Source organism: Aspergillus alliaceus (genome assembly GCF_009176365.1).
Source record: "Aspergillus alliaceus strain CBS 536.65 unplaced genomic scaffold BDW43scaffold_90, whole genome shotgun sequence".
NCBI lineage: Eukaryota > Fungi > Ascomycota > Eurotiomycetes > Eurotiales > Aspergillaceae > Aspergillus > Aspergillus alliaceus.
Genome location: NW_022474773.1, coordinates 26,216 through 48,701, shown reverse-complemented (window position 1 = coordinate 48,701; position 22,486 = coordinate 26,216). Strand labels below are relative to the sequence as shown.

General features: G+C 46.1%; 9 protein-coding genes across 9 annotated transcripts; 5 read left to right on the top strand and 4 right to left on the bottom strand.

Moving 5' to 3' along the window:
- Positions 1–7: 7 nt before the first annotated feature.
- On the top strand, positions 8–1,078 carry BDW43DRAFT_324033 (S66 peptidase family protein; the record flags this gene model as incomplete). The annotated part of the gene is made up of 1 exon (XM_032049868.1): positions 8–1,078. One exon carries the CDS (start codon positions 8–10, stop codon positions 1,076–1,078), a length of 1,071 nt encoding a protein of 356 aa, XP_031894178.1.
- A 533-nt stretch (positions 1,079–1,611) lies between these two features.
- BDW43DRAFT_324032 (uncharacterized protein) lies at positions 1,612–2,514 on the top strand (the record flags this gene model as incomplete). The annotated part of the gene is made up of 2 exons (XM_032049867.1): positions 1,612–1,758; positions 1,837–2,514. The coding sequence occupies 2 exons, from the start codon at positions 1,612–1,614 to the stop codon at positions 2,512–2,514; spliced, it is 825 nt and encodes a 274-aa protein (XP_031894177.1).
- A 487-nt stretch (positions 2,515–3,001) lies between these two features.
- BDW43DRAFT_316925 (major facilitator superfamily domain-containing protein) lies at positions 3,002–5,170 on the bottom strand (the record flags this gene model as incomplete). Its single annotated transcript, XM_032048419.1, has 10 exons — positions 3,002–3,075; positions 3,142–3,247; positions 3,352–3,652; positions 3,712–3,866; positions 3,924–4,290; positions 4,371–4,491; positions 4,546–4,643; positions 4,705–4,787; positions 4,863–4,999; positions 5,071–5,170. 10 exons carry the CDS (start codon positions 5,168–5,170, stop codon positions 3,002–3,004), a joined length of 1,542 nt encoding a protein of 513 aa, XP_031894176.1.
- Positions 5,171–9,510: 4,340 nt separating this feature from the next.
- On the bottom strand, positions 9,511–11,473 carry BDW43DRAFT_304696 (cytochrome P450; the record flags this gene model as incomplete). The annotated part of the gene is made up of 9 exons (XM_032045649.1): positions 9,511–9,697; positions 9,769–10,012; positions 10,079–10,256; positions 10,322–10,441; positions 10,502–10,607; positions 10,666–10,846; positions 10,906–11,092; positions 11,165–11,293; positions 11,357–11,473. The coding sequence occupies 9 exons, from the start codon at positions 11,471–11,473 to the stop codon at positions 9,511–9,513; spliced, it is 1,449 nt and encodes a 482-aa protein (XP_031894175.1).
- Positions 11,474–12,624: 1,151 nt separating this feature from the next.
- Positions 12,625–14,519, bottom strand: BDW43DRAFT_316923 (cytochrome P450; the record flags this gene model as incomplete). Its single annotated transcript, XM_032048418.1, has 6 exons — positions 12,625–12,984; positions 13,043–13,094; positions 13,145–13,353; positions 13,422–13,470; positions 13,528–14,345; positions 14,421–14,519. 6 exons carry the CDS (start codon positions 14,517–14,519, stop codon positions 12,625–12,627), a joined length of 1,587 nt encoding a protein of 528 aa, XP_031894174.1.
- Positions 14,520–15,222: 703 nt separating this feature from the next.
- BDW43DRAFT_316922 (class I SAM-dependent methyltransferase) lies at positions 15,223–16,098 on the top strand (the record flags this gene model as incomplete). The annotated part of the gene is made up of 1 exon (XM_032048417.1): positions 15,223–16,098. The coding sequence occupies one exon, from the start codon at positions 15,223–15,225 to the stop codon at positions 16,096–16,098; it is 876 nt and encodes a 291-aa protein (XP_031894173.1).
- Positions 16,099–16,807: 709 nt separating this feature from the next.
- On the top strand, positions 16,808–18,890 carry BDW43DRAFT_254844 (cytochrome P450). Its single transcript, XM_032039859.1, has 6 exons — positions 16,808–17,087; positions 17,141–17,266; positions 17,325–17,409; positions 17,505–17,573; positions 17,647–18,264; positions 18,332–18,890. Exons 1-6 carry the CDS (start codon positions 16,857–16,859, stop codon positions 18,739–18,741), a joined length of 1,539 nt encoding a protein of 512 aa, XP_031894172.1. The 5' UTR covers positions 16,808–16,856; the 3' UTR covers positions 18,742–18,890.
- A 650-nt stretch (positions 18,891–19,540) lies between these two features.
- BDW43DRAFT_324031 (terpenoid synthase) lies at positions 19,541–20,653 on the bottom strand (the record flags this gene model as incomplete). The annotated part of the gene is made up of 3 exons (XM_032049866.1): positions 19,541–19,859; positions 19,914–20,266; positions 20,315–20,653. The coding sequence occupies 3 exons, from the start codon at positions 20,651–20,653 to the stop codon at positions 19,541–19,543; spliced, it is 1,011 nt and encodes a 336-aa protein (XP_031894171.1).
- Positions 20,654–21,482: 829 nt separating this feature from the next.
- Positions 21,483–22,293, top strand: BDW43DRAFT_304693 (uncharacterized protein; the record flags this gene model as incomplete). The annotated part of the gene is made up of 2 exons (XM_032045648.1): positions 21,483–22,000; positions 22,080–22,293. The coding sequence occupies 2 exons, from the start codon at positions 21,483–21,485 to the stop codon at positions 22,291–22,293; spliced, it is 732 nt and encodes a 243-aa protein (XP_031894170.1).
- Positions 22,294–22,486: the final 193 nt, after the last annotated feature.

Below are 22,486 nucleotides of genomic sequence, written 5' to 3'. Positions count from 1 at the left end.
TGAAAGCATGACGACTTCGATCATCCCTCCAGCTTTGAATAAAGGAAACACTATCGCATTTGTCTCTCCATCTCTCCGCCTTAATGATGACTTTCCCACCCCGCTTGCCCGCGGAAAAGCCTTTCTGGAGACTTTGGGCTTCCCAGTGAAGGTCATATTCCAGAGTCTGCCACCGAATGCTACCATTGCAGACTCGGTTCGGGTACGATGTAAAGAGCTCCACGCAGCTTTTACCGATCCCGAGGTCAAGGCCATTATATGCACCAGTGGAGGCTCTCATGCAAATGAACTGATGTCTTCTCTCGATTATGACCTCATCCGAGCGCATCCCAAGATTTTTGTCGGCTATAGTGACATCACCTGTCTTCACATGGGTATTCAATCTCAGACTGGTCTCCGCACATTCTATGGTCCTACCGTGCTATCCGAACTTGCCGACTTTCCAGCACCCATGCAATTTACCGTCAACCACTTACTGCATGTTCTTTGTGAAGATAGCAAGCCAGTGGGACCTCTCCCGCGGTCCGAAATCTGCACCGCCGAACACAATGAATTTTTCTTCCGCGATGAGGCAATTGAGGTACCGCGTCCGATTGTCAGAGCACCACCCTGGAGATGGGTTCGCCAAGGCCATACAACTGGCTGCCTACAAGGTGGTACAGTGGAATACGTGGTACGGCTACTGGCAACACCCTACATTCTAACAACTCCCTGCCAGGGCTTGATTCTCGTCCTGGAATCTGCAATGGGCGATGACATGCGTCTTCCATACACGGTAGACAAGTTTCGTCAGAGTCTGGTCGAGCTTGCGATATCTGGGGTGTTTTGCAATATCACCGGATTGGTCATTGGAAGAGGCTACAAATATGACGAGCAGATGCAGGATCAGCTTGCCACGGTGGTTACGCAGGTTTTCGATGCCCTAGTCAACCCAAGCGGAAACGTGCCGGTCCTAATGAATGTCGATTTTGGACATTCGAGTCCGCTTCTTACTCTACCTCTTGGTGCAGTTGCTCGGTTGGATTCTGAAAGCGACGAGTTCACTGTCTTGGAGGCTGGAGTTCGGCCGCAAATGTAACTTACAAACCTTATTTACTTTTACATATCTATTGCGGAGTGGCCGTTATGGTCTGACTTCAAAATATGTATATTAAATAAAATCAAAAATAGTGAAGCCCAAGAAGAAGACACCTTTTATTTTTTTAAAATAGTGTCTGTCTTAGATTAGTTGTGGTTAACCGTTGAGCTTTTATCGAATAGCACACCTGTTCAAGTGACTGCTGCCCGCTGATTGGTGCCCTTTCGGTGGCTGAGTTTTCCGTAGTCCGAGTGCGAGCGGAATGTAAGAGAGATACTGTAACCCTAAAACATTTCCTGACCATCTTAATAAAATTTAAACGGATTTGGATGGGCTTAAGGCACCTTATAGGTCAGCGTATAAGCCACATCATTGCGTCATCATAGATATGTAGTAGCTATCAGTGGTACTACCGCGAGGTTAGAGTATATAGCCTTCTTCTTCCACGCTCTATGAGATACCATACGTTTATCGTATTACAGCACAGATTCCCTTTCCTTAGTATTCAAATACCCTTCCCTTAGTTGTTCACTATGCTCGAACCCGAACGTATTCACGACTTCCTAACGTGGGAAGGCGAGGGTGATATTACCAAGCTTCTCCAGGGAGATGCAGGGAATTTACTTCACGGATACTCTCACATAGCACATGAAGACATGGAAGGACATGTAAAGCGGATTGTAAGTCTTTCCTCCCCGACATACCAACAAAAAGCTATGCCCTATCTGGCTCAGCTAGTATGCTAAGGGTGTCGAAAGGCCAAAACGGCATACGATGTCTGGCACTATCCGTGCTTCCAAATGTTCTGGTTCCTTCGTTTTGAACTCTCTCGGTCCTCCGTCTACCACAGCATCCTCCAGGCCGTCAAGTCAGGCAAAGTTCTGGCAGATCTGGGCTGTGCCTTTGGACAAGATCTTCGCTACTTGACCTACCAAGGCGCCCCCTCCGAGAACTTGGTCGGGCTAGACCTACGGCAGGATTTCATCAATCTCGGGTACGAGCTGTTCAACGATCGATCAACGTTCAAAGCTCGATTCCTCACACAAGACTTCTTCGCTGATACCCCCGCAATCCTTGATCTTCTTGGGAAAGTTGACATCATCAACGCAGGTTATTTTCTCCATTCTTGGGATTGGGATGGTCAGCTACAATGTTCGAAAAGGATGATTCAGTTGATGTCTCCTAGCCCGGGGGCGATTATGACCGGTATTCAATTTGGAAGCCATGCCACAGGGCTGTGGTCTACCACCCCAAGCGGTGTAGAGGCTGGACCCATATTTTTGCATGATAATGATACATTGAAAACATTGTGGGACCAAGCAGCCCAGGAAACGCAGACTTCATGGGATGTTCAAATCACCGTCGAGGAGGACCCAGAATGTACTTCATTCGATCCCCAAGGTTGCCATTTGCGCTGGGTCGTGACGAGGAAATAGGCTTATCAGACGTGCTTCGTCCAATACATATTTGCCTTTGTCGCCCTCTATTGAATCACACTATAGCACTGCCTCCCCAGTTCTTCCTGTAGAAAGTGTAAGATTCATAGTAGCTGTGTTCAAGCCAGAAATTCAACATCAAATCCCCTTTCCTTATACGACCAGGTTTCTGATGTAAACTATTCTACTTCTGTCTATTTGTAGCATGAGATATTCGTTCAATGGATCATTTCAGGTATTAGTATGAGACATGCGACCTATAAAACCGGCGCTCCTCCTTGCTGGACAGGGGACGAAGCTTCAGGATGCTTGGGTGAATGCTATGCCTGTGATACCTAACACAGAGTTACATAAGCTTTCCTACAATCAGGGAATAAAGCGCATCTACTATGAGAGCTAAAAATATATGTACTAAGGGGCTAAATGATATGAGTGCCAAGCCCTTCTATAAACTGGGTCCCTTCAATACATTTTCCATGGGCAATTGTCACGTATCGATGGGATATTCCCTCATAAATATAACAATCAGAAGGCCTAAGGCCGTGCCACTCACGGCAAGTACTGGGTATATTATGTTAGCTGGCAATAACACCTAAAGGTAAAACGGCCTAGTTCTTTGAAACTCACTCAATACGCTCTGGAAGCTATCCAGGTAGGCAGTGCGGACGAGGCCTTGGACGGGTTTAGGGAGCGAGGGGAGGGCACGATTGTCGTTCAAGACAGTTTTAATAATCTGACAGTACGTTAGTATCTGAGATCAGATAGCGAAACAAGGGCAGAAAAACAGAAGGTGAAAATAAAGAAACGCAATGGCGGGAGAAAAAAAAGCCAAAGTACCTCGGAAGAGTTGGGGAGACCTTTCAGCAGCGATTGCAGGGCGTCAGCCAACACCCTTTGTGATAATAAAGCAGCAACTGCCACACCAAGGATCATTCCCAGCTGCTGGGCGAGCCAGTAAGTAGTTATAGACGAGTTAGCGTGTTCGGAGGGAGTCCGGACTGAAATGGCCACAAATTGAGCCGCAACAAGGCTGCCCACTCCTAGGCTACCGAGGCTGGCTGGTATCAAACCCAGATAGCTAGGACTCTGGCGCCAGAGCAGGCCTGCGATAGTATAAGAGGCCTTTGCGAGGATAACACTGATTATTGATAGAATTTTGTACTTCAAGGTTCTGCCCACGACTATTTAGCTACGTACGCAAAGAACGATGTGAATATATACTTCTTAATTATATGACCAGCACCAACCGAGCCAAGGGCGACGGCCAGAGCTAGTGGAAGAAGAACAAGGCCAGCAGTGGAATTATTAACTTGGCGGATTCGTACAAAGAAAGTCGCCAAGTTGGCGATAAGCTTATTTAGTATGTAAGACGATAGTCAACCGTGTTACCGCAATGAAGCAGCACTTACTGCAAATTGTGCGAACATGATGACCGTCTGCAACAAGCAGAGAACACCAGAACCATTTCGTTTTATTTCACGGATGGGGATCAAGGGATCCTTGGCGTAGAAAACCTCGGTGAACACTAGACTCACGGTGGACAAGAGAAACACCACGAATAGGGCTGCCACCCAAAGGTTATCCTTCATTCTAGATTGCTGGATGATCTGGAGGAGTATCACTAGGCTCCCAATGGCAGCGGTCATGAAGCTGAGACCGAGCACGTCCAGCTGCCGAAACTCTCCCTGCCGAGAGTTACACCCTGATGTTCGAGGACACTGCAATGCTGTAATCAGCAGAATAACAAGGATGATGGGCACCTGGCCGGCAAAAGACCTTTCTCCTGTCAGATTCTAACCCTGTACAGTGTTTGGCCCCAGAATAAGAAAAGAAAAAAGAAAAGAATAGGACCCTACCACCGCCAACCGATAGAATCCATCAGCAATCCTCCGAGGGGAGACCCGGAGCACACGCCTACCATGGAGACGAAAGATAGATAGCCACGTAGGACTGCAACTTCGGATATGGGTAATAGGTCTGTTAAAGAGGCTTAGTTGGGTATAAAGTGATCCAAAGTTCTGTTAGAACTACCGTTGATCATAATCGATACCACATCAACCAGTCCCGATCCGCCAACGCCAGCGATCACCCGAGCTGCAATCAACATCGGCATGGAGACTGCGACACCTCTTTCGATGACCGTTAGTACAATCCACCCGCTAGCAGTCTATTGTGGATCCACCCACGTACGTAATGAGCGAGCCAAAGGCAAAGGTTGTAAGCGCTGCGAGCAGGATCGGCTTATGTCCGCATGTATTGCAAAGATATCCGTACTAAATCTCTCGCCCATGAAATTAGGTAACTTGATCCAGGTATGTACAACAGCAGCCCTAACGTGAGGTACATACCAAGGGTAGAGCAACACAGTACCCTAGGTTATAACTGCATAGAATCCACGGTCCAAACGATGACTGCCGGAATTGACCACCGATCTCTTCACTGTTGGATAAGACAAATGATTCATCGGCCATTGCGAGGAATGTCCCTTCATTACAACAGAGTCAGTAGTACTCCATGAAATAAACCTTTGATTCACGAGGAGAGAAGACAACGTACCAGTCATGGTGGCAAGCAGAAAGATCTTACTGATTCCTTCCTTTACCTCCTGATTGGCATGGGGCTGGCCACTGTTCAACAAAGGTGATGATTCGTCCATCACGCTGTTCCTTGGTTTTGCTAGAGCGAAGTCTTTTAGGGTTGTGATAACTAACAGTATCCTCCAAATAGTTGCGATGTTCGAATACGTAATTAGATCCTGAAATTTCCTGTAGCTATACAGTGGAAGTGCTAATGATGAGGTTATATTGAAGAAACCTAACGTTCGTCGAAAGCTGGAACCAGTCTCGGTATAAGTCGTGACTGCGCTGAAACCCTCAGGCCATCAAAGGGGTCCGTGCGTTCGTTCCAGCCATCCGTTTTCATCTCTAATACTGCTTAAGTACTCGTCCCCAGCACTACAAAGAGGTGTCTGCCAATCGCTAGGCCAGACACTTAAGTGGATACATTTGGGCTCCTGGTATCCACGCCACAAGTTATGACATAAACTGTGCCCCTTTGATTCGCTCAATAGAGGAATAGAACAAATGTGGGTTCGCCTGCTGCGAGCCAATTCGGTCCGCGTTCAGTGACCACGGGCGGTGACTCTGACACCCTTACCCGGACCCATATAGCCTGGCTATGTAGGCCCAAGAACAGGGAAGTAGCTGGGTGTCTGCGATCACGAACAGTGCTGTAATGGATCTGCTTATACAGGGCCGAAGACCTGTTATTTAGGTGAGAAGTAGACCTCGCCGTGACCCGCAGGTGGCCTAGCTACACAACCTTCAACCAAAACTCCTGTTAAATTGAAGCTGCTCTGGCCGAAAATAGTGTTCCTCTATCTAGCAGAGAAGTTGATCACCTTATTTCTATGCTAATGTTGCTATAATATAATATAGCGTGATTTCCTGTCCGGTTTGTTGCCTCTTTCTTGCCTTATCATATATTTCAATTCCTTTTCATCAATAATCAGCCCTATTCTCCAAGACAATGTGATCGTCATGGCGCGCTAACCTATAATAGGGAAAGTGCTACTATTGGAAGTGCGAGATTCCGCCGTATTACCTAGTAATCTACCGCTGAATTCTAATGGGTGCAAAAATAATGAATTGATGAGGTCCAAATCCTGATCTAGTGGTAAAACGAGCGATATTTATAGGCTTTAAGACGATCACTAAATCATGCGATATCATGATGATACAGGATGATACAGGATGATGATATATGATGATCATGGCCTAGAGTAGTAATCAAGGCGCTATTCTAAATGGAGTAGGTCGGTGGCTGACGGTGGAGCCTTTGTGGTAATTTCGGTTGACACTATATCAGTGGTGGGACCGACCACCTTTCGCCAGTGGGTGGTCGGCAGCGTAGAGGAAGATTTTGAAGCAATTCGCACTTCAACGCCTAGAACCTGTAGGAGTACACAGGTCAACCTAGCTACTCTGAAGTCTCGCGTGACCCATACCCCCAACACGTGACTGCCAAGCCAATTACTCAGCAACTTGATCTCGTGTGACCTATTTAATACTTTACATTAGTAGCCAGAATTCATTTTACCTTTACTTATTTTATCTTTACATATCAGTATTTTCTTTAAGCACTTCGGAACTGGTTTTTAAGCAGTTTAAAGATGGAACCTACTGAGCCTAGTATTTGTCTTGATAATAATCTCTTTAGATAGGAGAACACTGACCAAGAAATAGAAGTATATTTCCTCTTTCTAAGAGAAGCGGTTCTTAATCAATTACTAACTAGTTAGGAACTAACTATATCTATCCCTCTTACTAATGCAAAGAACTCTCCCCTTACAATACTTAAACTTAAGTATATTGATAATCTTCTAGAGTATCCAACTAGTCATATCCATGGATATATATATGTTATTGCAGCAGGGGGAAGCTCACAGACTGAAATGGAGTAGATACTATATAAAGTAAGTATAGACTAGTGCTTTATAAGTACTTACTAACTACTTAGTTTTAATATACTAAGAAGCAGAGCTATAGACAGAAATATCCTATTTATTGTTCTTTCTTATCATGCCAGGTTAAAAAATAGATCTGGAAATGCTCTGGTATCCTTATATATAAATATCTTAGTCTAACTCTTTTATCTTGTCATTATATATCTGTTAATAAGGCTATCTGGAAAAAAATTCAAGAATCTTAGTGTCAGATTCAAATTCTTGAGTCAGATATTCGCAAGCGGAATATCTATAGGTAATATTAATATAACTAGTTAGAAACTGGTTTCTAACTACTTTCTAAGTATATATATTAAGAAATACTAATATTTATAGTTCTGCTAAACTGGATAAGGATAATATCTTATAATATCAAAATTTCCAGCAGTTAAATATTTATTATTTCTATCGGATATTAAATATGGAGATAAATTACCTATTGTTGGAAATCTAGGGTATTGATAGCCTAGATATCCTTAGGCATGCGATCAGGGGAATTGATCAAGAGATAAGATAGATAATAGATAGATAGATATCGGGTAAAACCCATAGAATGAATTGACTAGATAGACATGACTATAGAATGATAGAATGAGATTGATTAAACTGCTTCAATCTGATTAATCTGAATCAATCTGGTCTGTAGAATAGATGGAAATGTAAGTCTATTTATGTTGAATAGGTGTAGACCTTAGGCCTGCAACATATGATAAAAATAGCATCTCAAGAATGAGATAGAAATGTATAGAAATGTATAGAATAATCAGGATTGCATGATATATCATCACATGATGTTGGATCATGTGACCTCCAGTTCAACACCTATAATATATAAGTTAAGAAAATAAGTAAATGTCTAACTAGTTATTAAGTAATTACTAACCAGTTACTTTAGAAGACTATAAGCGCTGACACTCAATATTCTTAAGTATTTCTGAAGTCTAAAGTACTTCATAATTACTTAGAGACAGTAAAAGACCAGCTGTCTCAAGATCTTTCTCTTAAAGAGAAGATAATGAGTAAGTATCTTTAAGTACTTAGAAAGTACTTCTTTAGTACTTACTAACTAATTAGGTCTATATAATCTTCACAGATACTATGTCATGTTACCTTAACAAATACACTAAATTTAGAGCAGAGATATCAGGAGCTTAAGCTTTAAAAAATAGAAATAGATGTCACGGGTAAGCCTTAGGCTTAAGGCCCTGATGGCAAGTTGCGATACTATATATACCGCGCCTGGGAAATCAACTCCAATCGGAGTTGATCATAGTGGATCTTTTTACCTAGTGGGAAGATCCTACGCATTGAATTACTAATCCCAGGAGTAATCCTTTACAATAGAACTAAAAAAAATAGGAGAAGGAAATTTGTCTGAAGCAGCTTGAGAATAAGAAGTTAGAACTAGATCTTATGGAGCAGTGAATTTAAATACAGGAGCGACAGTTAAGTAGCTAATAACCAGTTTATAACTACTCAGTAACTGGTTAATAAATACTTGGTGCTTACCACTCTTTATATATATATATATTCCGCACATTTACTCTAAGAGTTTACTTTCACTAATATTATAAAGCAACTGTTTTCTAACCTGTCTTAATTACTTAACCCTTTAACCTACTACTCTTTTAAGAAGTAACCTGCAATACTTATTAACTATGAAAAATGAAAAGACTATTAACTGCTTGCAAATCAGTTATAAACTAGTTCAGGCCTCAGCACCTAGTTCATCCTCTATGTCCACCTGAGACGCAGGAGTCGGGCAGACCGAACCACAATCAAAGAGAATAAAATAATCATATTTATTCATATTCTTACAGCAGTCATTGTGCTTTCCACAAGAGTCACAAGGCACCTTATGCCCAAGCTCAACAACTTTCTTACACATATTAGTCACATGAACCTAAGCAGTTAGCAACCAGTTACTATGTACTTTAGAAGTAGTTCAGAACTACTTACAGTACCATCCTTTTTTATGGGCAGGATAGGAGTGGAAGGACTAGCAGTTTGAGTGCTAGAAGTACTATCCTCTACTGACTTCAGGGATTCCGCACCAGAGAAAAGACTTTTGTAGAATCCTAAGCAGTTCCTAATCAGTTCCCAAATACTCTTTAATCAGTGGATATTATCTACTGATTGCTTTATCCATTTCCTTCTGTGAGACATGTCCACCAACCAGGCCCTCTTCCAGTTTGATACCATCATGGATGAGCAAATGGGTATGGAAATTATTCGTCGCGGTATATTTCTTCTAAGCAGTTCCCAACCAGTTAGCAAGCACTTAGATAGACAGTAAATATACTCACCTGAGCTCTCACGCAGTCCGGGACCCGACAGAAGAGTTCACCATAGTAAATCACATAAGACCAGAATTATAATATCGCCTCCCATCGTAACCTTATACAAAAGGCCGAAGGTAGAGGCCAGGGCAAATAATACCATTAATCCATCTATCCATCCTCATGCTGACTGTCGTGACGGACCATTGTCATCTATGTGTGGAAGCCGCGTGCTGATCGCACCCTCAGAACAACCAATCCCTTCATATCCGGGAATAGAATCTTCTTGAAAAACCAGTTCTTCGGGCGTCCCCTGTTATCCTTGGGTGTGATGTCGTAATGAAGCAAAATGTAGCCCAGCATGAGGCGAATCTCGTCCGCGGCCATGTACCGACCCGGACTATGAATCAAGCAAAGTCTTAACAGTCATTCTTGTGGAATCAGCCGGGGGATGTTTGAGCTGGAACCTACCAGGTGTGTCTTGCATCACCAAATTGCAGATACTTGGAGTTCGTCGCCACAAACCGGAAGTCCTGCGGTTTGCCCGTTTGTTGCCCAAGCCGATAGAATCGGTATCCATCGAACTCATGCGCATTAGGATAGTTTCTCTCGTCAAACAAGATCGGCGCGTTCGGTGCGAAAACATAAGTGCCTTTCGGAACCTTTAGCCCGGTGCTAAAAGTGAAATCCTTTGTGGCGCATCTTGCCAGTGACCCTGTACCATAATGTGTGTTCAATGCTGTATTTTCTTCTCCAAAGGGGGATTAGAACAATGACGTACCTGAGTCAAGGGGATTCCAGCGTTGGCATTCTTTGATAAAACTGTCAATCTTGAGCATGGATTCAATTGTATCCTTCTTCCACCCTCCGTGACGATCAAACGCCTGCTGCGCCTCGCTCCTCAGCGGATCAATGTATTCGGGCCGAGTGGCGAGTTCGAATAGACAGTGCACGAGAACCTGGGGATACGGAGGATCAGTCCGAGTCCATCGCCCAGGGCAAGCGGACCCTTTTATAAGCTTACCTGCGTTGTTGTGTGAATCGCCCCAAACACTGCGGAAGTGATAGATCGAGCAATATCGAGTTCGCTATATTTGCCCGGCTCATTTTGCCGTGTCCAGTGCCAGAGCCAGCTCATGATATCCTGGGCCCAATGTTCAGCGCAACCAAGACTTTCACAAGACCAACGCATGGGGAGCCTCACACTTGCTTCGCCTCCGGGGTGCAGATGTCGCTCCTTCATTTCGTTCAGAAAGATTGTATCCAGCCGGGCCGATATCCGTGGGGCTTCGCAGAACTTGGCTACGAAACTGTGGACCAATGAGTTAACAGAGGTATACATAAGAACTCTTCCTATGCTATACATACGGCCGTAAAAAGCCAGGGAACATCGCAATGAAGAACCCGCTTGTTGGCACCGCGTTGCCATACTGGGCAAAGAGCTCGATGACTTCTGGGTCGCGGCATAGCGGATACCCCACCAAAGACTTGGCCGTAAGATGTGCGACAATCCTCGTCCCAGTCTCGAAACAACAAAAATCGTATGGTCCTATCACCTCGATATCAATATGTCGGTTTTCACCTGGCACATGGTTTAGGTGTTCCCACCGTTACTGGCAATTTTGACCTCCGCCTCCCACGCGTGCAGAAACTCCGTAACAAATTCACTAAAGTAGGGATCGTCCGCAGCGGTGGACCGATTGCGCTGCCAGGTCAGGCCCTTCGAAAGGAGTGGAACGGGGATTTTATGAACCCCTTCTGCTGCGCCGGGGGCTGTCCACCTGGTTTGGAACATCTATAGCAGCCGGATCATCAGCAGTAACCCAAACCAATATTTGGACCTATCTCAACATGCCGGTGGACTCACATCTGCAGTGACTGCATTGGCCGAGAACTGGTTGTCCATCAGGCTTTTGTACTCTTTGATCATCTTCTCATTGCAGATGAATACTTCCCAGCGGCTGGGGGTCGCAACCTTAAAGGCGTAGTCTCCATGCTGGACCCCCGATAGTTAGCCCGGCATAATGGAGAGTTGTATATCAATGTTATTGGGACAGACCTTTTCATACCCTTCCTGGATCAGGCTGCGTGCTTTGTGTTGCCATTGGAACGCAGTAACCCATGAACCAAGGATACCATGTTTACCGACGGATGGGACGTCGACCTGTTGCAGCATCAAACCATGAAACACATGTGGTGAACGACGAGAGACATACCCAGGATTTACGGGATTGGCGCCAGATACTTATAATCCAAATTAGGCTGAGTAGGCTAAGAGCAACCGCCCACGGATAGCCGCTGAAAAACATCAACGACTGTATATCGCTTGTTCTAGCCAAAGGTACGGCCATTTTCACACGGCAACGCTGGATTGAGGTGCTCAAGCCGGGCTTTCGGTCAATGGTACCAATAAATTCTGACAGAGGCCTGCAGGGTTCAAAGAGGTGCGTGCTCATTAAATGACCCAAAAGTTATTAATCAAACATCTAAGGGAAGAGTACTGTCAGTACACAGCTAGGCCCTCGACATATCAGCCAGCTGGTGGTCTTAATGCAGCCAGATTACGTACCTTAGCCATTCGGTGGAGAGGGAAAATCTGCTACTGTGAATCCTATGTTTAGGTAGAATCCAAAAAAAAAGAAAAGAAAAAAAAATCGTCCTGCGCATGACAATGACAACAAGATGCATGGAGCACTGGAAGTACTTGCATGACTACACAGTATTTCTTGGTTTGGGCATGTGGGCAGCATACCCTGCACGAATCTGCAGCAGAATGATTGCAAATAGATTCTGATCGGCAGCTTACAGCTTACCAAGCTGCTTTGTATCTGCTCTAGACATTGATTGTGGATCATCTACCTAAGAAGTTGCCTTAAGGCTAATGAAAGTTAGTACCCATGCATCAGGGCAGATCCCATCTAGACCTCCACGGGTACCGGCAGAGCTAAAACAAGCAAACATAATATTAGATAAATTACTGTATGGGTGGGTGCTTGGCTGTTCTTTCATCCAAGCTCAAAACCGGAATCCTTGTTTTTGCGATAATCTCCATGCATCCTCAGCCGAGGATGATAACGCAACCTGCAGGTGCACAATGACCCACTGACGATGTGACACTACCTGCAGAGGCAGGCTCGGATATTGATGGCATGTGGATCTGGTTCAAGTGGCGTATTGCCCTGATCAAGTTCAAAGCTTTGTATGTACAGTACAACGTTGCTCCTGAGTAAGAAATACGTATTCAGAATTGCATTTTGCCAGTTCAGGGTAATACAATACATACCGCCATTCATACGAGTATTTTACGCTGTACATTTCCTAACAACCCTATCTAGGACCCAACTCCGAACGCTGAACAACACGCATGGGCATACCACCTGCAGGCCCTGGCCCCGTGCCGCTCAGAGTAACATAGGCGGGACCACCGTAAATGTCCGGTCCTCTACTAGACCGGGATTCATATGCCAATTCAAAATCAAACTCCCGGACAACCAGGAGTAGTACCAATTTGAGCTGGACGAGCGCCAGCTCCTGCCCAGTACAGTTTCCCCGACCTTTCTCAAACGGCCTCCAAGCGTCAGAAGGTACTTTTGGTCTTGAGCCAGGCATGAAACGGTCCGGATCGAATTTGTCAGGCTCAGGAAAAAGATCAGGCCGGCGGTGCATCGCGGTATGGAACAGAACGACCTGTAGCGAGGTTTCGTGTCAGTCGTGAGCATAATACCCCTCGGACGCAGAAGCTTACGATATGGCCCCGGAGAGAGTATATCTGGCCATCATTCGATATAACAGTATCGCTGTCGAGTCAGCTCCTCTCCGCAGGCACAACGCAGAATGGGATATCTACCTGCTTGGTTGCCTGAGAATCACCCCCATGGAAAACAGGCGAAGTGTTTCTTTGACCACGGCGAGCGTGAATACCAGTTGGTTTAATCGCTCGGGATTCGTCTTCAGCAACTGCAAGGTAATGTTTCTATCCGAGCTGAAAATGTCGTCATGTTCTGCTTGTACACGGCGTGCGATATTGGGATGCTGATGTAAAAGCATGAGGCAGTACTTGAACGCAGTTAATAAATACATTGATACAGTCATGGACAGCCGCTCGTGAGGTACCATAGACGTACCGACAGAGCAGCACTCCCACTAACAGCTGCCAGAAAAGCGCCAGCACAGCTACAGTTTGCCATGTTAGCGATGCCGACACTAATGCCCAGGTGTTTTGCCACTGACCTGGAGACCAATTCCTGTACATATTCCTCCGACATTTCTCCATTCTGGCATGGACTTGACAAGAACTGTGGTAACTTGTCTCCCAGGTACGCTGTAAATGACGAATGTAGAAGCGATGGCTTCGGTCGCACTTTGCTGGTCTGTTCCCGGAAGCATGCACAGATCTCCTCCCTGATCAATGCATGGAAGACCTGACATCGTTTCCTCCACTTTCCCATTATGAAAGGGCGTTTGAAAGGATTCCTGGCCGCGGAGATAAAACTCACGGCTCCATCGTAGGCGGCACTCCATTCACTATGGTCCGCGAACGTACCTAGCTGCCTCGCGAAAATGGCCCGCCCCGTCATTTCGAGAATAGCCAATTTGGCCATTTTTTCCATCTTGAATACCTGGCCGGTTTGGGAGTATTGCACCAGCATTTGTACCATGGGTCCCAAATCTTCCGACATACGAGGAATCATGCGGACGAAATGGGCCGCTGTAAAGGATACCCCGAATAGGGCATGGTTCTTGACCCAATTGTCGCGTGACAGTGTCTCGATCCACCTGCGAGTTGCGGCCGGCTTTAGGGGTTGGAAAACGCCTGGGCAGCGAGGAGCTCTATCTTCTAGTGTGATCTTGCGGGCTATTTTTGGGTCACTTATAACGACCACCGGAGGAAACATTGGATAAAGATCTAGGAAGAAGATCGGTGGTAGGTCAAACTTTCGCCGTACCCCATCTAGAATGTAGGCTGGGAACATGTCCTTAGGGGAGCTCATCCATTCGCGTAGGAGAAGCAACCAATGACCGAAAACAAGGGTATCGGGAGGTTTGGGCTTAGCGATAATATTAGTCCTCGATCAGCCACCCGAGTACATGGCTGCAATCGTTTGATGTGTAGCTTTCCTTACCAGATTGGAGAACTTTTTTCGAGCGTAGGTTACTTTGTATAGGAACAGCACGACAAGCGAACTGGCCAGAAGGCCAAAACCTTGATAAATTATTGTCATGTTCGAGCTTAGCATTTCAGTCAGATGGGGAGTGATAGCTAACACACCGTGTATTTCTAAACTAAGGGCAAAGACTCTCTCCTATATAAGGTATTTTACGGAAAAAGTATGTCAATACATCGGATACTGCAGCCTTGCTTCCTGATATCGTACTGTAACATAGTATGCTTCCTTTTCTGCCTATTTTGCCTTTTTCTTTTTTCCCTTGTCGGCATCTACAAAGTACGGTCAGCATAGACCCTTTTAAGTTTACCTAACAGCTGCAGCTTGGGTTACTACCCGGCTTCCGTGGTTTCATTGGGCGATAGTAAAATGGGGTTCTGCGTGAGAATTCAAGGCCGGGTTCCCTAAATGACACTCTCGCTGTAGTACATACATTGATTTCACTCGAGAATAACAAGCCAATAGCTTCGTACTGCGAGAAGAGTGCATGACGCCTGATGAGAGCCGAACTAGGTCACATTCAGCCGAATTCATTATCACACCGCATACAGGCAAGTGAGGGGGGAATCAGTGGTTCGATCACCGTCTACAAGATAGGTTGTCTTTTTGCGTTCCCGCCATAAAGAGGCCATTTCTAATTTCTGCCCTGACCTGCCAGTATTAATTTATTTTCATTACTCAATTATTACACCGTCTAAAGAAAGTCATCGGCTTCAATCGGTCCTTGCCTCTCTTCAAAGTGATCCAAATTTCAGTAAAAATGAGAGAAACAGAAAGCCAGCTTCCAACGAACAAGACCACTGGGTATGACACGGTCTACGCAGTAGACTTCTATCATTCTATAACTCAGATCCCTGGGTTGCTACAGGACGCATTCATCTATCTCGGTGCCTATCAGCAAGCATTACAGTTACGTATAAGCCAGCCTACCCAGGAGAGTCCCTTCGTGATACTAGATGTTTGTACGGGAACTGGGCGAGTCATCCGGGACCTGGTCGCCCACCTGTCGCAACGAGGGGATGCCCTCGACGCAACCAAGTTCCTGGGGTTGGACATATCACAGCTGATGCTGGATCAGGCAGCCAAGCTTCCATTAGCATCTCCCACTGCCGATGTGACTTGGATCCAGGGCTCTGCCTTGGACCTAAGCGGAGTTCCAGCTTTCTGTGATGGCTCGCTGAAGGTTGATCTTCTTATTATCGCCTTCAGTTCAATTAGCCACTTCATCGAACCGGGTCAAGGAGCCCAATTTCTGCAGGAGGTTGCTCGGGTGCTCAAACCAAGGACCGGTAGAGCATATGTCTCTATGCGGGACATCACGTCAACTGTTCATTCCGATCCGGCAACTAGTGGAGGCGAAGTCCAACGTCAGGAACTGCCTAGCTCTGTTTTGCCGGGCATCAGCTATTGTCAAATCGGCAACCAGGTTCAAGTCAGTGACAATGTGGTTTATGTGATTAGCGATGTCGAGGTATTGAATGGTGACGGGAATATCATCGGGACCGAATTGGCCACTACGGCATTTCGCATCTGGAAGGAAAACGAACTCCAGACCGTCGCTTCCAACGTGGGTTTGAACCTCTTGGAGATTGTAGAGGAAGGGGGAGAGAGCTTTTACGTGTTGCAACTTCCCTGAGGTTAATATACAATTGTTTGTTACTGGAACTATACATGAAGCAATATATGCATTATTTGGACCTTTAGAAATGGCAATCGTAGAGCTTCAATTGCACCTGCAAATTCAAGACTGCAGCGCCTGTATTCAAAAAATGTTTTCCCTCACTTTCTCTGTCCTCCCAGCGCTGGAAAGGGATTTCGCTCCCATTGTAAGGGTTGTCTATTTCATTCACATGAAGAGGAACTATTTCCTTGGCCCCATTTTTACAATTGTCGTGTATATATGCTCGATACGGTATTAAATACTAGTGGTAGGAAAAAAAGCAGATTTGAAAATTCCGTAAAGATACATACCGGCCAAGAAAGACGGAGCTACTGGCATTAGGATTCGCCCTATATGCATGATCCGGTGGAGCAGGGCAACTGCACAGGCTGGAAAGCCCGCCAATACAATTGATAGGAAATATTGTTAACAATCAACTATTGAAAGTCTGTATCCACTATGCCCACAGGTGTCTCAGTTTTCATTTCTGCCTTGGATAGTGTATCCTCATCCTTGTAGGTACGCGGCAAGTCCGAGTGTACCCTCTGCACGTTCTAGATTGACACATACATTGACGTTGTCATTCCTTCTTCGGCATGTGGTCAAGTGGAGCAGTGACTATTGGACGCATATGACTGTGAAAAGGGTTCCTTTTACTACACATTAGCTGACCAGGCCCCCATCCAGATCACTCCCTGCTCTCCAGTCCGTCTCAAAATACAACGAAGCTCCCCATGTTAGCCCAACTTTTCCAGGTCGTACAATTCCTCCGCGAAGAGGCAGGCCTTATCTGGACTTGTGTCACCTTGGTGCTTTTTGTCTACCTTCTGCTTCCTAAGCCAACCTACAGCACCAATGTCAAGGTCCCAACGGTCAAATTTGGCAGCCCTTGGATCCCAGAAATTCTAAATCGCATACTCTTCAACACCTACGCCCCATCAGTGATTTATGATGGTTACAGCAAAGTAAGATCGAATCCTGGACACCACGGTGTTCGTGTATAATGACATGTGTCTAGTATAAGAAGTCAGCCTACAAGATTCTGAAACCGGACGGAGACCTGGTTGTTCTCTCGACCAAGTATGCCGAGGAGCTGCGGCAATTGCCATCGTCGACTCTTAATGCTCTCGAGGCAACATTTACGGTGGGCTTTCCACAATTGGGATCTCTTATAATTCGAAGCTCACAACGAGTGCCACTAGGATCATGTTGGCGACTATACGACAATTCTTACTGACAGCCATTTACACACAGAGGCAATCCAAAAGCGGTTGACTCCAGCAATTGGTAAGTTTGAACCTTGTTAGAGATAGCATATATGACACGAGAAAACGGGAAGGGAAAGGTAAAGCAAAGAACACAAAGCCTGACCCATGTTATAGGGAGGCTCATCCCTAGGATTACTTCCGAGCTAGATTATGCGTTTGAAGTCGAATTCCCACGTTGCGACGGTATGCTAATCCCGGGTGACGAACTAAAAACAGCCAGCGGTCAAAGAGAGACACTGACTGATCCTTCCTATAGACAAATTCGTTGCAATAAATCCCTATGAGGTCTTCCTTCGCCTCGTTGCCCGGGTCGGCGCTCGCATCTTCATCGGTGACGAGTTGTGCCGCGAGGAGAAATGGCTCAATGCCTCAATCTCCTACACTAAAGACATCTTCTTGACCATTGCACTGATGCGGCCTTTGCCTGGTTTCCTCCACCCGATCGTCGGGCGCATCCTCCCCAGCAGTAGAAGCCTGGACCGCCAGTTGGTGTACGTCAAAGAGGAACTCCTCGGACCTGTTATTGAAAAACGCCGAAGGATGGAAGCAGCGTCGGACCCCAACTATGAGAAGCCCGATGATTTCCTCCAGTGGATGATGGACCTAGCCAAAACCGAGAATGAGTCGCATCCACACAATTTAGCCCAGCGACTCCTAGGGATTACCAGTATGGCTGTGGTGCACACCAGTGCAATGAGCCTAACCCACATCTTGTACGACCTTCTTGTCATGCCGCACTGGCTGCAGCCGTTGCTCGATGAAGTTCAGACTCAGGTTCCAGATTGGAAAAATGTTACCCAGGCCGAGCTTAATAACTTGAAATTCATGGATGGGTTCTTGAAGGAATCGCAAAGGCTTAACCCACCTGGAGAACGTGAGTTGTTACAAAATCGTAAACCCTGATACGCATAAAAAGCTAACCAACATACTCTGGGTCACAGTGGCCTTTCACCGCGTCGTGAAGCACGATCTGACACTATCCGATGGGCTGCTCCTTCCCAAGGGCACCCATATCTGCATGGCCTCTGGCCCCATATCGCGGGATCCTGAAGTCATTGGAGATCCTGAGGTGTTTGACGCTTATCGTTTTATCAAACAGAACACTGCGACATCGGGGTTTGTGAGTACAGGCCCGAACAACATGCATTTTGGTCTGGGCCGGTACGCGTGTCCTGGGAGATTTTTTGCATCCTTTGTGATGAAGTTAATCCTCAGTCATTTTCTGATGGAGTATGAGTTCCGTTTCAGCACCGAGCAAAAGGAGAGGCCAAAGAATCTCTTGATTGGAGATAAGATCGTGCCGAATGTCTCGACGGCAATCCTGATCAAGAAAAGGGTTTCTGATGTCTAAACATGGCTGAGGGACGTCTATGTTTGCTTTTGTCGTATCGTAGACATGCTGCTAGATAAAAGTCATCATTCAGCGCCTATTACTGCCGGTGAAGTATCTAGACGAATGTGGGACCATTTCCGCCATGAAGCACTTTAGCATTGAGATAGCTCTTTCAATAGGCAATGAAACTATTAGATAGCAACCAAATTGCCCTGGACTGCACCGGGCAGGGATCCCCTTTCTACGCTTCCAGAAGTAATCAAGGCTGTCATTATATACAGCTTATAAGTTGCCCGCTGATCTTATTGCAATGTTTCTTTACATATGGTACTGTCTACATCCCTATCCCTACATTACTCCACGAAGTTCCAGTAATGTTTCCGTCCATTTCCCAAGCCAACAAAATATATATCTTTATTAGTTTATTTCCATATCCTAGAGATCACTTTACTTCTAAACGAATATACATTTTTGCGTCGTTGTGCACAAAGCCCGATGGCATCCTACGACCGATGCCAATACTAGTAATAGCATCACTTCGACTTGCTGTAGGTCACTGACTCTCTTTTATTACTCATATTACATTTGAGAAATATATGTAGATGTCTAGATTCCGTTCGAGCAAAATTGAATTTATAATCCAAGGTATACAACAAAGTAGAATTCAAAATTACATCTAGCACAGCATTATGGACGGTCTCTACTAGGCAACCCTTAGGTGGGCAGACTAATCAAAAATTTGCCATTTGCATTCTCCTTGCTCAATACACCCGATACAAAGAACAGTCCAACCTCGACATGACAATATCGGGAAAGCTCATGCCTTTAAATCAAGCTTCTCCTTCCTACCCCACAATTCCAGCCACTCCTTCACGGAGGCACCCGACCTCGCTAGCTCTGCCATGCATATGTCACGCACGCAGTCGCACCGGATTACTTTGAGGGCGTTGCGAATATTCTGGGGCGACGGAGATTCCAAGGCGGCGGTCACCCAATGGCCATCGGGCGCATCCAATGCCAGCACGATCGGGTATGTCATTTCGCGGTTACGCAAGTCCTCGGCAATCGAGCCCTTCAACTTGGCATACTCGGAAGAATAAACATTTTTGCAGTCGTTCTGCAGCTGCGAGACCCAGCTATATATGTGTTAACCCGGATGTATAATGTGGAGAATGGGAGGAATAACGTACGCAACCAGGGTCAGGGTCTCATCCATAGAATCATTCTCAAGGACTAGATGGCCCAGTAGACGGAATAATGCACCTGTCTTGAGAGAGGCCATTCGTCGATACGCCGCGACCCTGTCTGTAGCAGCGGTAGGGAAGCTACTAACCCCATCCCTGCGCCAAACAAGAGATATGTCTTGTCCCTCAAGAATATCCTGAAGATCTTGCATCAGCCACGGTGCAAGATTAGGAAACTCCTTGGTCGTTTGATTGAGGATTTGGGTAACTCTATAGTAGGCGCGATTCGCGGTCTCCGATGGGCCGTAGATATTGTGAGCCGCGGGTCGTCCTTTGCGGTACTCGCTTCCATCAGCGATCTGGGACTGTTAATCAGGGCATAAAATGTCCAGGTTGAAATCTCTCACATCATCTACTAACATCAGGCAGAGGTGGATGGCATCCATAATCTCCAACACCATCTGGTACTTGGAACCATCGTCGCTTCGAAGGGTCGGGGCTAGCTTGTTGACAAACGGTGCCCAATGATACTTGCCATAGATTTGTCGAATGTAGTCGTAGGGACACTCAAAAGAGGTGATGCTCTCAGGATGTTTTTGTCCGATCAACTGGGCCTTTTTGTCCCACCACCGAGGGACAGGAACATGATCAATAAAGAAGCATAAGAAGCCACTCACTGCAACCATGCCCAGGACTGGGCTGGCACCCCGAAGACACATTTCTGGCAGATTTGCAATGAGGCTCATGGCGTAGAAGTGATCTTGATATGAATTCCAGTGATGGAGAGGGCGATGCGTAGGAAGACAAAATCGGCTTCAATATCCAACAGCAGCACTTTCTTCAAGAATTCACCTCCGTCATATCAGCGGGCCGCACTAGCACCCGCTGCTCCTCGCGCCATTCTGGATATATCGGGAACCCTCTAAAAATCCACATTTTTTCCCTATCTACTGTACTAACATGGGTGCTACCTCGTTCAGGCGTGCCCGATACAGCGATTTGCAGTGGTCAACGTCAGCCGGTCTTCAGCCGTAGCGGTCAAGGATGACGAATGATCTAATTTGTGGGGCTCCGAAAGTATACTTAGTGGTATCAGTATGCTAATCAAGTATTTCCCTCGTTAATGTCCTGCTTTCTCATCACAAAGTGCATGCAGGCGTGGCATCCCATGGCAAAAAAAGCAAGATGCATCCTCATATCCTGCAGGCTTATCTGAATCACGGATGTGACAGTATCAGTGTCCCGTGTGGTATGAGCTCATCCCGCTGGAATTGCAAAAAACAGTATTCATTTTGAATTACAATACATACAATAACTCCATTCACCTTAGTGACCCTAATGCATCACCTGCATTTTTAATATAATTTATTATGAAATGGGTTCAGCTGTTATTGAATACTTACACATAGCTACATGGCAAATCGGAAAGCACTTACTCTCAGGGCTAATCAGAAACGGTCATCTCGCGCGATCCCTCATCCTTTACGCAAACCATAAATAGGCAGGCGCTTGAGAGGCCTTAGTCCTGGACTCAACAGTATACGACTCCTTCTGCACTTACGTGGATACGCCATCATGGACGGATTCGATGCTTCTCAAGCCCCTCCTGAGTACTTGGCCGTGAAGCCGCTGGCGGATTTATTCGTCCTCGGCATGGGACTAGGGTGGGTGATCAACTACGTCGGGATGGTCTACGTATCATTCAAGGAAAGGACCTACGGAATGGCCATCATGCCCCTGTGTTGCAACATCGCCTGGGAGGTCGTCTACTCCCTGATCTATCCCTCCAAGAGCCTGGTGGAGCGGGGGGTGTTCGCGGCGGGCCTCCTCATCAATTTGGGCGTCATGTACGCCGCTATTAGCTTTTCACCCCAGGAGTGGAGCCATGCGCCGCTGGTGGAGCGGAATCTCCCCTGGATCTTTGCTCTCGGGACAATCGGCTTCCTCACGGGACATCTCGCTCTCGCCGCCGAGATTGGCCATTCACTAGCCTACTCATGGGGCGCGGTCGTATGCCAGCTTCTGCTCAGCATTGGCGGACTATGTCAGCTCCTCTGTCGGAGCAGCACTCGTGGTGCTTCTTACACATTGTGGTATGGGTTCCCTTATTCCTACCCCTCCTCAATTACTCCTTCGGGAGTCGGTGCACATGCCCACGCTAACACCTTCTAGGCTTTCCCGGTTCTTGGGCTCGTGTTGCACGGTTGGGTTCGCGAGTTTACGTTGGATGTACTGGCCGGAATCTTTTGCCTGGCTCAATAGTCCCCTGGTGCTGTGGAGCCTAGCTGTTTTCGTGATGGTTGATGGATCTTATGGAGTATGCTACTGGTATGTCAAAGGCTATGAAAAGAGCGTCGGCATTGTACGGGCACGAAAGATCACATAATACACTGCGGTGATACAGAGATAGATGAGAACAGTATCTTAAAAATAAAACTATTGAGCGGAGGAAGAAAAAGTAAACATTTGTATGGTTGACCAACGCGAAATGTAACGTTAGGTACGCAACTCTGCAGGAAAATATATGGGTCAGCTGAAACCTACAGGTCCTAAACCTTGGCGAAACCAGGGTTTGGATT

Coding starts and splice junctions, on each gene's coding strand:
- BDW43DRAFT_254844 (XM_032039859.1), top strand. CDS start 16,857: ATGTTAGCCCAACTTTTCCAGGTCGTACAATTCCTCCGCGAAGAGGCA. Junction 17,574..17,646: donor CGAATTCCCACGTTGCGACG/GTATGCTAATCC, acceptor TCCTTCCTATAG/ACAAATTCGTTGCAATAAAT. Junction 18,265..18,331: donor GCTTAACCCACCTGGAGAAC/GTGAGTTGTTAC, acceptor TCTGGGTCACAG/TGGCCTTTCACCGCGTCGTG.